This window comes from Arthroderma uncinatum (genome assembly GCF_011692745.1).
Source record: "Arthroderma uncinatum strain CBS 119779 chromosome Unknown scaffold1, whole genome shotgun sequence".
Lineage (NCBI taxonomy): Eukaryota > Fungi > Ascomycota > Eurotiomycetes > Onygenales > Arthrodermataceae > Arthroderma > Arthroderma uncinatum.
This window is the reverse complement of record NW_022983863.1, coordinates 3,427,188-3,440,500: the sequence shown is the minus strand read 5'-3', so window position 1 is coordinate 3,440,500 and position 13,313 is coordinate 3,427,188. Positions and strand designations below refer to the sequence as shown.

At 49.9% G+C, this 13,313-nt stretch overlaps 4 protein-coding genes across 4 annotated transcripts; 1 reads left to right on the top strand and 3 right to left on the bottom strand.

Annotated features, from left to right (window-relative positions):
* Positions 1–845: 845 nt before the first annotated feature.
* On the bottom strand, positions 846–2,399 carry GIQ15_01045 (RING finger domain-containing protein; the record flags this gene model as incomplete). The annotated part of the gene is made up of 2 exons (XM_033548462.1): positions 846–1,747; positions 1,796–2,399. 2 exons carry the CDS (start codon positions 2,397–2,399, stop codon positions 846–848), a joined length of 1,506 nt encoding a protein of 501 aa, XP_033409413.1.
* A 552-nt stretch (positions 2,400–2,951) lies between these two features.
* On the bottom strand, positions 2,952–6,235 carry GIQ15_01044 (uncharacterized protein; the record flags this gene model as incomplete). The annotated part of the gene is made up of 2 exons (XM_033548461.1): positions 2,952–5,579; positions 5,633–6,235. The coding sequence occupies 2 exons, from the start codon at positions 6,233–6,235 to the stop codon at positions 2,952–2,954; spliced, it is 3,231 nt and encodes a 1,076-aa protein (XP_033409412.1).
* A 1,629-nt stretch (positions 6,236–7,864) lies between these two features.
* On the bottom strand, positions 7,865–10,135 carry GIQ15_01043 (acetolactate synthase catalytic subunit; the record flags this gene model as incomplete). The annotated part of the gene is made up of 4 exons (XM_033548460.1): positions 7,865–9,585; positions 9,659–9,726; positions 9,793–9,891; positions 9,951–10,135. The coding sequence occupies 4 exons, from the start codon at positions 10,133–10,135 to the stop codon at positions 7,865–7,867; spliced, it is 2,073 nt and encodes a 690-aa protein (XP_033409411.1).
* A 1,065-nt stretch (positions 10,136–11,200) lies between these two features.
* GIQ15_01042 (galactokinase) lies at positions 11,201–12,873 on the top strand (the record flags this gene model as incomplete). Its single annotated transcript, XM_033548459.1, has 3 exons — positions 11,201–11,847; positions 11,906–12,787; positions 12,840–12,873. The coding sequence occupies 3 exons, from the start codon at positions 11,201–11,203 to the stop codon at positions 12,871–12,873; spliced, it is 1,563 nt and encodes a 520-aa protein (XP_033409410.1).
* Between the last annotated feature and the right edge of the window lie 440 nt (positions 12,874–13,313).

The window sequence follows — 13,313 nt, the reverse complement described above, 5'->3', positions numbered from 1 at the left end:
GTATAATTGCCAGGCTCGATGAATTGTCCAGTGACGGAGGTATCGGTTACGTGAGAAATGGAGCGGACGGGGTGTGAGTGGATGGTTGAGGAAATAACGGATTAAGGCTAAAGGGGAATAATTAATTAGCAACTGAGGCAAATAATTGTATATAATGTGACATTCATGCACGACTTTCAGGCGTCGGTGCTTTCGAGCAGCGCATAGGGGGAAAAAAGGGTAGGAACTAGAAATACTCACTAACACGTCTGTCAACTTTCATAGGGCCCTTCTTCGCCTGTAATAGTGAGCTAGACGAGAACGGTCTAAGTGTATTGACGGAGGATAGGATTAAGCCCGATGCCAGTGTGTCTCTGCATGTTTGGCTAAGTAGACCTGGTTGTTGGAAGGGGGAAGGCCGAGCAGGAATTCTGAACACACTCGCGAGCGAGGTGAGAACGGGTGAAAAATGCTGTCTCATGGTTTGTGGGACAAGAGGACAAAATATGTATAGCACTTCAAACGGTGGACATCCCCCTGATTTCCCGCAATTAAGGCGACTGATGCTGGTCTGCCTCGAATCGCGATTTTCTGCTGGATTGAAGATGTTGAAGTTTCTTGAGTTGCTGAGATAAGCAGCTTAATATTAGACGCGGCCGTGGTCACGAGGGGTGGCAGAATTAAGCGCGCAGAAACTTTATGCCTTTTTTGGTAAACTGTTACAGCGCGTATTCAACCAGTTTAGTTGCATAGTATCAATCTAATTTGATAAATATATACATGGAAGGATGCAACATAATACATTTTGATCCATAAACTCCGGTAATATGCATAGTCCCGTTAATTATACATGGCCCCCCCGTTTGCTATGCTGATGGTAAGACGGGTTGTTGTGTCTTCCTGTCATAATTTAATATAACTCGTTGAGAGTGCAAGCGAGCGCGCTTATATCGGCAATAGAGCGTGAGGGCATCCTTGAGTAAAACGAAGACACAGCCGCCAATGACGCTTCTCCCCCATCGAGTTTGGAGTAACCATGGTCTACCTCTCTCGAATGGTAAAGGAGGATTTGTCCATGCCTTGGGAAGTGCTAATTTCAATATCCCACCCATCCCGGCGGAGATAGCTGGGAAAATCAGGGCACCGAGGATGATGTCTGCAAGATTGGTCGTTTCGCGGAGGACGTCAGCTTGGCGCCTTGCCAGGACTTGGTTACCTGGTTGTTCGTCATTTCGCCGTTCCTCCTCTTCGATGGCGTGTATTACTTGATGCTCGTTGCCGTTGAGTCCCACTTGTAACTCTATCTCCATGACTATCTCGCCTTCTGCCTGATCGTCGTCGGTGCCCTGGCCTTGTCCATCGCCTTCCTGGTTCCCATCGTCTGCATTCAATCGTGTCCGCACAGTTGAAATCCATTGCCGCTCTAGCTTGCCAAAAAATTTCTTGTAAAGTATGTTGTAGAAACTTTTAACGTATGGTAACGCGGCAAAGGTCATGGCTGCGCTTGGCGGCCATAACTGAATATCCATGTCCTGGTTATATGGATGGTGTGTTGCAAAGAATATGACAGGGATGGCAGGGAGCAAGCCGTCAGAGTATCGAGTTCTCGATAAAATCAGCGATACTGGAATCAACGGAAGGCCCAAATTCAACCGAGGGTTCCACGGCCCCTGTGTAGCACCTGCTAAGAGTTGCAGTGCCTTTTCCCTGCCGAAAATGAAATACATGGAGTATACTCCATGGGCGCAACATCCTGCCCAGACAGTCCCTGCAAGAGTAAAAGCTACTCCGGGTAGTACCAAACGGCCTAACATACCCTCAAATTTCCGTACAAGGTCAAGTATTAGATTACGTGGTCGTGACATGTGAATCTCTGACTTGCACTGTGGGCAGAGCATCGTTGCCCCTTCTTTATGAAGGTTATAGCCGTCAGTGTTCTCCATGTCCGCGAGCCAATCCAATAAGCATGCTTCATGCGCGCTGAGGGCGCACGGGCATGGTGACCGCCATTCCGTATTGAGAGGTGAATCTTCCGACTCGTCGGTATAACATATCCAGCATTTCCGGAGCTCATCTTCCTTCCGCGATATCTCAGCCTCAGTCGGGGAGGAAAATTCTGTGACCGGGCGCACATTGCTTTGTGAATCGGTCTCGGGTTCGCGATTGCAATCTATGAGCTCTACGTTGGAGACTTCGTCCAACTGTGTCCCCACCTCAGCGTCGGCCTCGAGTTCGGAGGATAATCGACGGTTGAGTAAAACTGTATCATCGGATTCTTCAGCGTGACTATCAACTGGCACTGCGTCGTGAGCACCCTCCCGGTCATTATCCCGCCGCGATTGTGGTTCCATATCAGAGAAGCTACTGCTAGATTCTTGTGGGTTGTCGGGCGCTGGGGGGGGAGACGGAGGTGACGCCATACGGTGGCAGATACGGCGCGAAATACAGCGGTCGTAAAAGCTAAAACTTGAGGTAGTCGGCTATTATCAAGGGGCCGTAGAAAAAGGAGCGTGTCAACCGTACGGGAGTGTCGATGTGCTCAGTTGCATGGTCTGCCAAAAGGACGACGCATGCTGACGTTAATCTTCTGTATCGCGCGCTTGCAAGAGCGACTTACCGAGGCGGCAAATATCATCATCACATGACCAATCATAGGCGCGTTGTGGAAACCTTCTATCAACAAGCAACTTTCCATCTCACTCTAAGACTTACCGTTTAGATACTATATAAGTTAACATACCACTAAAAGAGCGATGAGTTATTCGACTTGAAGATATGTATAAAAGATAGATAGTTGTCGGGTACTCCTCCTGGGGTTTCAACTCAGCCTACAAAACTAGAAAAACATGCTCTATATAGGCCTACCCGATTCATCTATTTCCATAACTATCTATTTTTATAGCTATGTGGGCTTTATTTGCCATCCCCGCAGCCAGGTCTGATTGACCTTCATCTCTTATAGGCTTCTTCCTCTAGGAGCTCCAGCGTCTTCTTCTCGTCCCCCCCAGAGGCGCACGGCCATCACCTGCATTAATATCAGCACCTTCCTTTAATAGTAGCTGTACTATCTCCTTATGGCCATTGAAAGAAGCAGTCAAGAGAGCACGGCCATTACCTGCATTAATATCTGCACCTTCCTTTAATAACAGCTGTACTATCTCCGTATGGCCATATTCAGAAGCAACCTCGAGAGCACGGCCATCACATGTATTCACATCAGCACCTTCCTTTAATAGCAGCTGTACTATCTCCTTGTGGCCATTTACAGAAGCAACCTCGAGAGCATCACCATCATTTGCATTAACATTGGCACCTTCCTTTAATAGCAGCTGTACTATATCCTTGTGGCCATTTCTAGAAGCAGCCTCGAGAGCATAGCCATTACCTGCATTAACATTGGCACCCTCCTTTAATAGCAGCTGTACAACCTCCTTGTGGCCATATTCAATAGCAACCCCGAGAGTATGGCCATCACGTGCATGAATATCTGCACCTTCCTTTAAAAGCAGCTGTACCATCTCCTTGTGGCCACGTAAAGAAGCAAGGCGGAGAGCACTGCCATAACGTGCATTCACATCAGCGCCTTCCGTTAGTAGCAGCTTTGCTATATATGGTAAGCCTTCCCCACACATGAACTCCAGTGGGGTTGCATCATCATGGTATCCATCGCCTATTGCCACGCTGCTCAAGTAACATGCGCGCCAGGTGCTGTAGGCTTGGTTTTGGCGAAAGAAGCTCATGATGCTTTCCCGGACCTCCCCGTCAGACTCGGCGCACCTGGCATTCTGCATCCAATACTGTGCGGAGTACCCAAAGCGCGATAATATTTTCTTGGATTCACTCTGGTCACCCAAAAACGACAAATACTCTAGGCAGATCAGTGATAACTTGGCATGCGACTGCAGCATACCCAACCGCCCTTCCCATTTGCCTTCCCCTTTCTTAGGATGGATGAGAAACTCCCTGGCTGTCAGGTGGATGAATGACAGGGTCGAGTCATAGACGCTGATGAAGAGGCCGCACAGATTTTTCACGGTGCTCTTAAACGCCTCCTCGGGCCACAGGTCCGACTTCAGGTTGCAATGAGAATTAAATGGATGCTTTTTCAGAGCTAGCGTTAAGGCTGTATTGGCTTCAGCAAGGGTCAGGGGCCGTTCTGCGGCCAGGATGATCTGCAAGAGAGCCTCTGTTTGAACTTGGTTTTTGCTTCGCCCTAGGATCTTCTCATATGCTTCCGATACCTCAGACGGCATATCTGAGAGGAGCGCTTCCACTTCGGACCGTTTGCCAAATTCAGCTGGGTTTTGCTCAATGATGTCAAGTGTGAGGTGCAGCCAGAGATATGTGCGGTTTTTCATGCTTTTTAGCCGTTCGGAAATCTTTCGCTGGTCACTCTCGCTAAAACCGAAATCAGCCGCAATTTGATCCACCTTGAAATCAATAACTAGATTGATCTCTTCGCTGATCTCGACAAACTTCTCATCACCGTCGAAGCGCACATACGCGGTGTCAGAAAACTTTCTAAAAGATGCCTCGATAACATCGTATGGGCGACTGGTGATCAGGAACTTCAGTTTGGAGGGCAGATTCTGAATATCGTTGGGTTGGCAATAGAAATCTTTCACCTTGTCGATCAATTGCTTTCTGCTATCCTTCTCGCATTCGTCCAGGGCATCAAGAACGCAAATAATTTCTCCAGCATCCGGTGATTCAGCGCAATCCTTGAGAATTCGCCACAGTTCGGAAAAGTTACTGCTTAGGGACTTGCCATGATTTTTATGGCTGGGAAGTGCATGCCTGATTAGGTCGCGGGCAGGATGACGCGTGAAAATCTGATGAAGAATTGCGCACAGGGCGTGAGAGGCGGACATACGGCGTTCATCTCCGTCCTTGAAAAAGAAGTAGCAGACAGTCGACGTCATGATATTGGTAGATAGTCGTCGCTCATCGACCAAGGTCCGCGACAAGACCGATTTTCCACAACCGGGGCCAGCAGATACCCAGAGGAGACTGGAAGTGTTGCTGTCCCGCCAATTGAGAAATCTGTCGTCCCTGAAGAACCACTCACATGTTCCCGGGACCCTTTCCGAGTTGAAATTTTTATCATCTTCATAGTTGGATGTAAGATCCTGAAGAAGCTCTCGCTCCTTCTCGTCTTCTCTGGTTTTCTCAGCTTGTTCGTTACTCTGTTTCTGCATCTTCAGAATTCCTTCAAGGATTGTTCGTGACATCTGGATCTCTTGTAGCTGACTGTCCCTGGACTGTTGAATCTCCCTTGCTTGGAGAGGGCTGATTAGACCACAGCAAAATTCACTCATTTCACCAATCTCTGTTGCTTTCCCATCCCAATCGTTCCAGCCGGTAATGTTCTTCCATGCACGGGAAGCTTGAGGTTTAGAGAGATGACATATAACGCGCCCCTGATATTCAATGACATACGAGTAGAGCTTGGCCAAGGGTTCTATGAGACGTCCGTATATATTTCCAACGGGGGGTTGAAGGTATGTGTCTTCATAGGTCTTCCACAAAATTTGGATATCACCGAGCAAATTAAACCCCTTCAACATGGCCTCATTGACCGTAGAGGCGCTTGTGATAAGCTATTAAAGTCAGCATCATTTTAGCAGCCGGAAATGTTTAGTTCCCTACTTACGGGGAGAAGGATTGAATCACCGGACCATGCTAATGCTGCATATGGTTGGCTGCTAAGAGCTTTTATGACTACCGGTTCAACAAAGAGGATGAACTTCGCCAACTTTTCAACTTGCTCTCGTATGATCACCTCCTTCCCCAGTGGCTGGATTCGCCATTGCTTCTTCTTCCGATTCTCCAACAGCTGCGTCACGATTGATTCGACCGACTTGGACGTTGTAAAATCCGCAACAGTTGCACCGTGGCCTTGTAGTGAGGCCAAGTACGTCGCGTAGTCTTCCATCAGGTCGGGCTCGCGGTTCTGCACCAGCTTATACGCCCGAGCCCACAATCCTTCCCCGTCGCTGGTAGGAAGAGGAGCCGCATCGGAAGCCGGTGGCTCGGCAGGGGCACCTAGTAGGGAAGGAGTAGTACCCAGAAGCGGCGGAGCAGACGATTCATCTTGCCTGGGAGGCTCTGCCGTAGTCACTTTGATAGAGGAAGATTTGGCACTGATAGGAGGAGGCCTAGTAAGCCCACTCGCCGATGGGCCTATGCTAGGAGATGTTGATCTTGCACTCTTGTCTCCTTTGCTCCGGAGTCCCAACTTAGAGAAGAGGCCCATGATCTTGCTCGTTTTTGGAAAGTGAAATAAGTTACTCCTCCATATATCGCAGACAAATTTCGACAGCTCTCTGCTTGACGGGGAAGTGGCTAGTTATGAAATGGGTCAACGAGGCGAGGAGGGCGAGGAGGGAGCAAGGACAAGGCTGTGCAGTAACCAGCCATACAATGTACTAAGTACCATGTACCATGCACCAGATGGCCTATGAGCGACAGAGCCGCATAGGTATCAAGGAAGATCAAAATTAGCAGAGCTGGTGGAAGAGAACTGTTCAACGCGCTGTTCAGAGAGCGTCACGACGCCCGGAGAACCTGCTAAGCTATAGAGGCCAGGAGATAGTTAACTATTTAGTCAAGGTACGGGCCGTTCCGCTGACCAGAGAGCGAGACGGCCATGAGCCTGTCTCGAGGCTGCGTATCTCCCGTCCATTCTATAGGGCGCATATCGCCTCTTTAGCGCACATATAACCCGCAGTATAGACGCCAGTAAATTCAGTAGGGGTAAGGAGAATCTGCGAGTGATGTTGCACTCCCTCGCGAATTGATGGGACAGTCAACAGGTTAAATATTTAACTAGCGTGTTCAGAATGCTGAGACTGTGGAGTAGTTAAATAGTCCACTCCAACTGAGAAATAAGCGAGACAGGTGTCCTTGAATGATGGAAACTATGCAAAAAGATATCAGAGGCTGCTGCTACCTTCTCTGTAGCCAACGGGGATAGGATTGTATTCGGCTCTTGCCACCGGATTTATCATTTTCTTGAATGTTGTTGGTTAAACGGGCGTCATTTTGGTGTGATTTTCGGTTGACCAGTCATCAGGAACTTATACGCATCGCCTGTATCTGCACGAGCCCAAGTGGACAGCAGCATTGGGGGACGTAAAGTGATCTTCAAAAATGAAACAGACTCCAAACGGTCAAATTATCTCCGTCAAGCCGTGTGAGAATCCCGGACATAGTTTTATGCAAGAGATAAGCCGACCTCTTGGATAAGATGCCAAAGTACGACGTCTCAGCTAAAGAGGCGTTAGAACACGAACGGTTCAAGATGTCGACGGACGGTGGCACGATGACAGACTAGTATACTAGACGATATTCAAATCATCATCAATATTTCAAGCAAACACACGGACTTCAATTGACTTCAATTATCTGCGCCCCCTACAGGCGTCGTGGATGCAAGTCTCCCCCCACACACAAAGCTCAACAACACATGAACGGAGCCGAATGAAATAAAATCGACTACACTGCCCACTTTTTAAAAGTAAAATTTTTTAATTCGCCCAGAGAATCCGAAAAAAAAGACGAAGCTGAAATGGCAACAATGAAGAAGAAGAAAATTAACACCATGGATATCGAAATCAAACGCAGGGAACATATGAAAGATGCAATATCGGAGGAGAAGCAGGCCCCTTGGGTCGGTCAGCGTGATCGGAGTTAAAGGTGGTAGGTAGGAATCTCAAATGGGGAGAAGGCGATTTGGGGACCTGGGCTATTTTCGGAAGATCAAGAATTCAGGAGGAAGAAGGATGGACGGGGGGGTGTGATTAATGTCCAGAACGCTTCTTCATTATGGCTCTTCGTTCTTTTTCCTTGGCTGTATTGAGAGAGAATGGTTAGTTGGGTTTTGCTATGGTGGTTTAAGTGCGAAGTAGGGAAGCTTACCTTCGTCATATACTAAGAATTCATGCAAGGCCTTTCCTGCAGGCACCATGGGCAAGACAGGAACCTTTTTATCGGTCATGATCTCCAACAGTGCTGGTCCCTCGCTATCTATCAACCATTGCAGGCCTGACTCAACCTGGTCGGGTTTCAAGCACCTTCGGGCCTGAACGCCCATGGCTTCTGAAACTTTTACAAAATCTGGGTTCTTCTGATGGGTGTGAGCGAATCTGTCCTCGTAGAACAAACTCTGCCATTGAGTGACCATTCCTTGTTCCTCGTTGTTTAGAACAATGACTTTGACGCCGATATTGAATTGGGAGGCAGTCGAGAGCTCGGTGAGAGTCATGTTGAAGGAGGCGTCGCCGTCAATGTCGATGACGAGGGCATCTGGGCGAGCTACCTTGGCACCTATAGCAGATGGGAGACCGTATCCCATTGTTCCTAGGCCGCCGGAGGTGATCATTGTGCGTGGATGGCGCCAGCGGAAGTGCTGGGCAGCCCACATTTGATGCTGGCCGACACCGGTGGTGATGACAGTCTGGTCTTTGCGGTGGGCGGTCAGCTCACTGAGTTTTTCGATGACCGCCTGTGGTTTTATCAGGCTGTCGGGGGTTTGGCGGTCATAGGCAGAGAGCGGGAAACGGGCTTTCCAGTCGTTTATCTGTGCGAACCATTCTGGTCGTTCAGGGACGGCATTGATGTGTGGGAGGAGGATGGCGAGGTTGTCGGCGCAGTCACCTTCGACGGCCTCGGTGGCTTCGACGACCTTGTTGATGTTCTTGGGCATCACTTCAAAGTGTACAATACCACCGCGGCCTTCGAGGGCAGCGGCCTTGGCCTGCGGGGCGAATTTGGCAATGTTTCCGGTAACACGGTCATCGAAGCGGGCTCCCAGGGCGATGATGAGATCTGCTTCTTGCATGGCCATGTTTGCGTAGGCGGAGCCGTGCATACCCAGCATGTGCAGGGATTTTGGGTCTAGCTCGTCAAAGCCGCCCAGACCTTGCAGGGTGGTGGTGACAGGGATGTTTGCCTTATCAGCCAGCTCCTTCAGGAGGGCAGGCCCTTCCGGACGAGCGCTGAGGCCCTGACCGACGTAGAGAACCGGCTTTTGGGCCATGTTTACCAACTTGGCCACGCGCTCTATGGTGGCATCCAGCTGTTGTCTGCTGAGTTCACGGGCCGCAATGGATGCCGCACTGGGGTGAGCGGGTATGCTGGATGCCATCGGGATGGCCTTGCGGAGAATACCACCAGTGACATCCTTGGGGAGATCGACCAAGACTGGACCGGGTCGGCCGCTGGTAGCGATCTCGAAGGCTTCCTTGATACGTCGGGGAAGCTCGGCGACGTTTTTTACCATCACATTCCACTTTGTGCATGCTCTTGAGATACCGATAACATCAGCTTCCTGGAAAGCGTCTGTGCCGATGGAGGTGGTCGGGACCTGCCCGCAGAAGACGACCATGGGTGTGCCGTCCGAGAGAGCGTCTTGCATGGGGGTGATGACGTTTGTGGCTCCGGGACCCGAGGTAACGAGGACGACACCTGGTTTCCCCGTTGCCCGGGCGTATCCCTCGGCCATATGACCGGCACCTTGTTCATGTCGGGGGAGGACGAAGTCGAAATGGCTCGAGTTGTAGATGGCGTCGAAAACGGGTAAGATGGCACCTCCAGGGTATCCAACTAAACATTACCGAATCAACATCTGCCCGACGAACAATCAAAAAATCGAACACTCGAAAAATCTCTGACTCACATATGTGTTTAACGTCAAGACGCAGCATCATCTCGTGAAAAATCTCGCCACCGCTCAACCCCACGAAACTAGATAATTTTCACCGTTAGGATAACGAAGAATATGCGGTGGAACAAGCCATCCGTGCTACGTACGAGTCATCCAGAGCCGGGACATTCCTCCTGTGCAGGGGAGACACCTCGTTTCTGTCAGCATCCTGGTTGAATGCCGGGCTGGGAATAGGCCTTGTCTGTCTGTTACGCCCGTTAGTCGTTTAACCTAGAGACTTCAGCAGCGGTCAACGGGGCCATACGGTGAGGAAGCGGTAGCTGTGCTCTGTCCGCGCTTTGAGGTATCCAGCGTAATCTTCTGCGAGACTCTCCTATACGGCGAGAGGGCAGCGGCGACGACGGTGGTCGAGAACTGCCTCCTACCGGGCTGTGACAAGCAATTGGCGGTTCTGAGGGCGCTCCTCGAGGGCCTGGCGGACAGCATCATCGTGAACGGTGAACGAGCAGTCAATTGCCAGGGGGCAGGGAGAAGGACGAGAAACTGAACTGTGAAGATGCAGAAGTCTCAGGCCTTGCGGGGAGGAAGCGGCCTTTAAAAACGGGGGGAAGGGGGAGGTTATGACTCTTTTTGCAGTTTTAGTCTTGCTTTCTTGCTTCTTCTTCTTCTTTTGCGGCTTTCGCACAGTCACAGCCCTTTTGGCTCTTTTGGGCCCGAGCTAACTTTTGGTCGATAGGGCGGGGCGACCTCGGCGGGCAGAAAGGGCCGGTCATCGGAGGGAGGGGGGCTTTTCATTGGTCAGTTGAAATAGGTCACGTGGACAGAAGGTTAGTCATCTCGATTAATCACGTGGCTAGTTATATGTGATAGTCACATGATGGGATGAGTAAGAGATGAGTAATATGATGAGTAAGCCAGTCATCTCTGCCACATAGAAGAGAGCAGAGAGAAGAGAAGGGAAGATAGAAGAGGATGTAGAGAGTAGAGGGAGTAGAGAAGAACATGGAGTTCGTGGATAGATATCTGATATCTGATAGACGATACTCCGTAGATAGGCTAGAGTTAGTGTCATCTTGTTCATCTGGCTGGCTGTGTCCTGGCAGTGTTAGTATCCTCTGGACGTATGCTCTGTAGACTGCCAACTGGAGTATCACATATAATATATGATGGGATCTTGCCCTTTGCAGCATCATGTCTTGCTGTGTTGTCGACACGGCTGGGGGATGATCACTCATTTATACAACCAGGCTGCCAGGCCGTTTTGAGGGTGCGCTTGCAGTCGGCCGAGTTTCTCGTTGCTTTTTGCTCCTCCCAGCATCCTTGTCGCATCTCGTCTTGACATGGGGGGAGACTATGCCCATGACGTAAGTATATACACAACGTCGAAACACCACATCCGAGCCAGCAGTACGGAGTATACGAATCGGCCATCAACAAAACGTCCAGAGAACCAATAGAATACCGTGGCCATCGCATAGATCAGGGTTTATGCTATCCCGCTGATCGGCCATACCTTAACTTACATCCCACTATCATATAAAGAACAACCCCGCCATGGATGCAGAACTCGTGCCGGAGACACAGTCGCTGAGAGACGTGTATGTAGCGGATGCAGACGCCCAGCAGCCTCTAGCACTCGAGCATCAGACCCGGTGGAACAACCTGATCAAGCAGTTCACGAGTCGCTATGGTGGACTGCCCGGTTTCGTCGCCCGGAGCCCCGGAAGGGTCAACATCATCGGCGAGCACATCGACTACTCGCTCTACGATGTGCTGCCTACAGCTCTGAGCGTGGATGTCCTCGTTGCGGTGAAGAGTACACCGTCAGACGGCCCTATCTCGACTGTCAAGGTGGACAACACCGACTCTAGATTTGCCGCGGGTGGATTCACCGTCTCCTCTGATCGGGAGGTGGAAATTGATGCTACCAAGTCCGATTGGGTCAATTACTTCAAAGCAGGTCTCAGGGTAGCTGTAAAGTATCTGCGGGAGAAGAAGTCGGGTTCAACTTTTGTTCCTGCAAACATTGAAGCCTTGGTCGATGGAAATGTCCCGCCGGGAGGTGGGATATCGAGCAGTGCCGCGTTTGTCTGTGCAAGTGCGTTGGCTGTTGTCAAGGCGAATGGACATAATATCTCCAAACAGGACCTCTTGAACATATCAATTGTCTCTGAGCGTGCGGTTGGCGTCTATTCGGGAGGGTCTGCTCATACCCTTTTCCCTCATACGTTTGTAACCTCCATACTAACGATACCATAGGATGGATCAAGCTGCTTCAATATTCTCTCGTCGAGGATATCTACTCTACGTCAGGTTCTTCCCGACTTTCAACGTACAACATGTGGCACTTCCCAAGGCAACCACTGAAATCACCTTCATGGTGGCCCAGAGCTTCGTCACATCCAACAAAGCCGAGACTGGTCCCAGGCACTATAACCTCCGTGTAGCAGAATGCACTCTAGCTGCCGTCATACTGGCGAAGAAACACAACATCACACTGCAAAAGGACAGCAGCTCATTAGGATATAGCCTTCGAAACCTGCACGAGGAGCTAATGCGTCAGGACGGCAGACATGAAGACCCATTCGAGTACCAGCTTGACTCCCTTATCCTCATTGTAGAGGAAACATTCACCCAGGAACAGGGATACACTCGCTCTGAGATCGCAGAACTCCTACAACTCACGGTCCCACAGGTAGAAGAACAGTTCCTCTCTTCATTCCCTGTGCAGGCGGAACGGTTCTTCCTTCGTCAACGTGCACTACACTGCTTCAAGGAGGCTCGTCGTGTTCTAGACTTCCGATCATGCCTTGCCCGTTCGCATGCTCTCGATCAGCATAATTTAGAGTACCTAGGACAGCTACTTAATGAATCACAGGCCTCTTGTCGTGATGTCTACGACTGTACGTGTCCGGAGGTTGATGAGATGTGTGAGATTGCGCGCAAGGCGGGGTCGTTGGGTAGCCGTGTGACGGGTGCTGGATGGGGTGGGTGTACGGTGCATATGATTCCTCAGGAGAAAGTAGAGGACGTCACGAGGGCGTTGAGAGAAAAGTATTATCTAAAACGATGGCCGGATATGGAGAAGGAGAAACTCGAACAGGCAATGGTTATCAGCAAGCCGTCCAATGGATCGTTTTTGTAGGTGGTTTCCTACCCCTTTTCCGTTGGCTGGTACTAACGATATACTTAGGATTACTGGTGCTGCAATAATGGACGGTGAATGATGCTGATGTTCAGGGTATATATTAAACGGTATTCCATATAATATTAAATTCAATCATTATAACGTTATATATTCGTCCATGCCTCTCTGTTCGTTGGTATCCTGTCCTTCACTTCCAACATAACGACCCACCTCTTTGCAGCAGGGCGTAGGTATAGAATTGTTACTGGCTTATATGGATATCCCACTTCCTGCCAGTGTACTTAGAGGCGGCCTCTATGATGGTCGTCCGTGGTGTTAAACACAATCCCCGGAATACCCATCTAGAGATAGGGAAGGAGTATGCACTCCAACACTAATACTCCAACACTAATGACCGACACAACCGTTCCTCATCGTCCCCAGAGGCGACATCATCGGTTATGTCCCCACAAGGCACACCCTTGGCTTGCCTTTGGTCTGTCCTTCATGGCATTATGGCATAGTTAACACGAAATCATA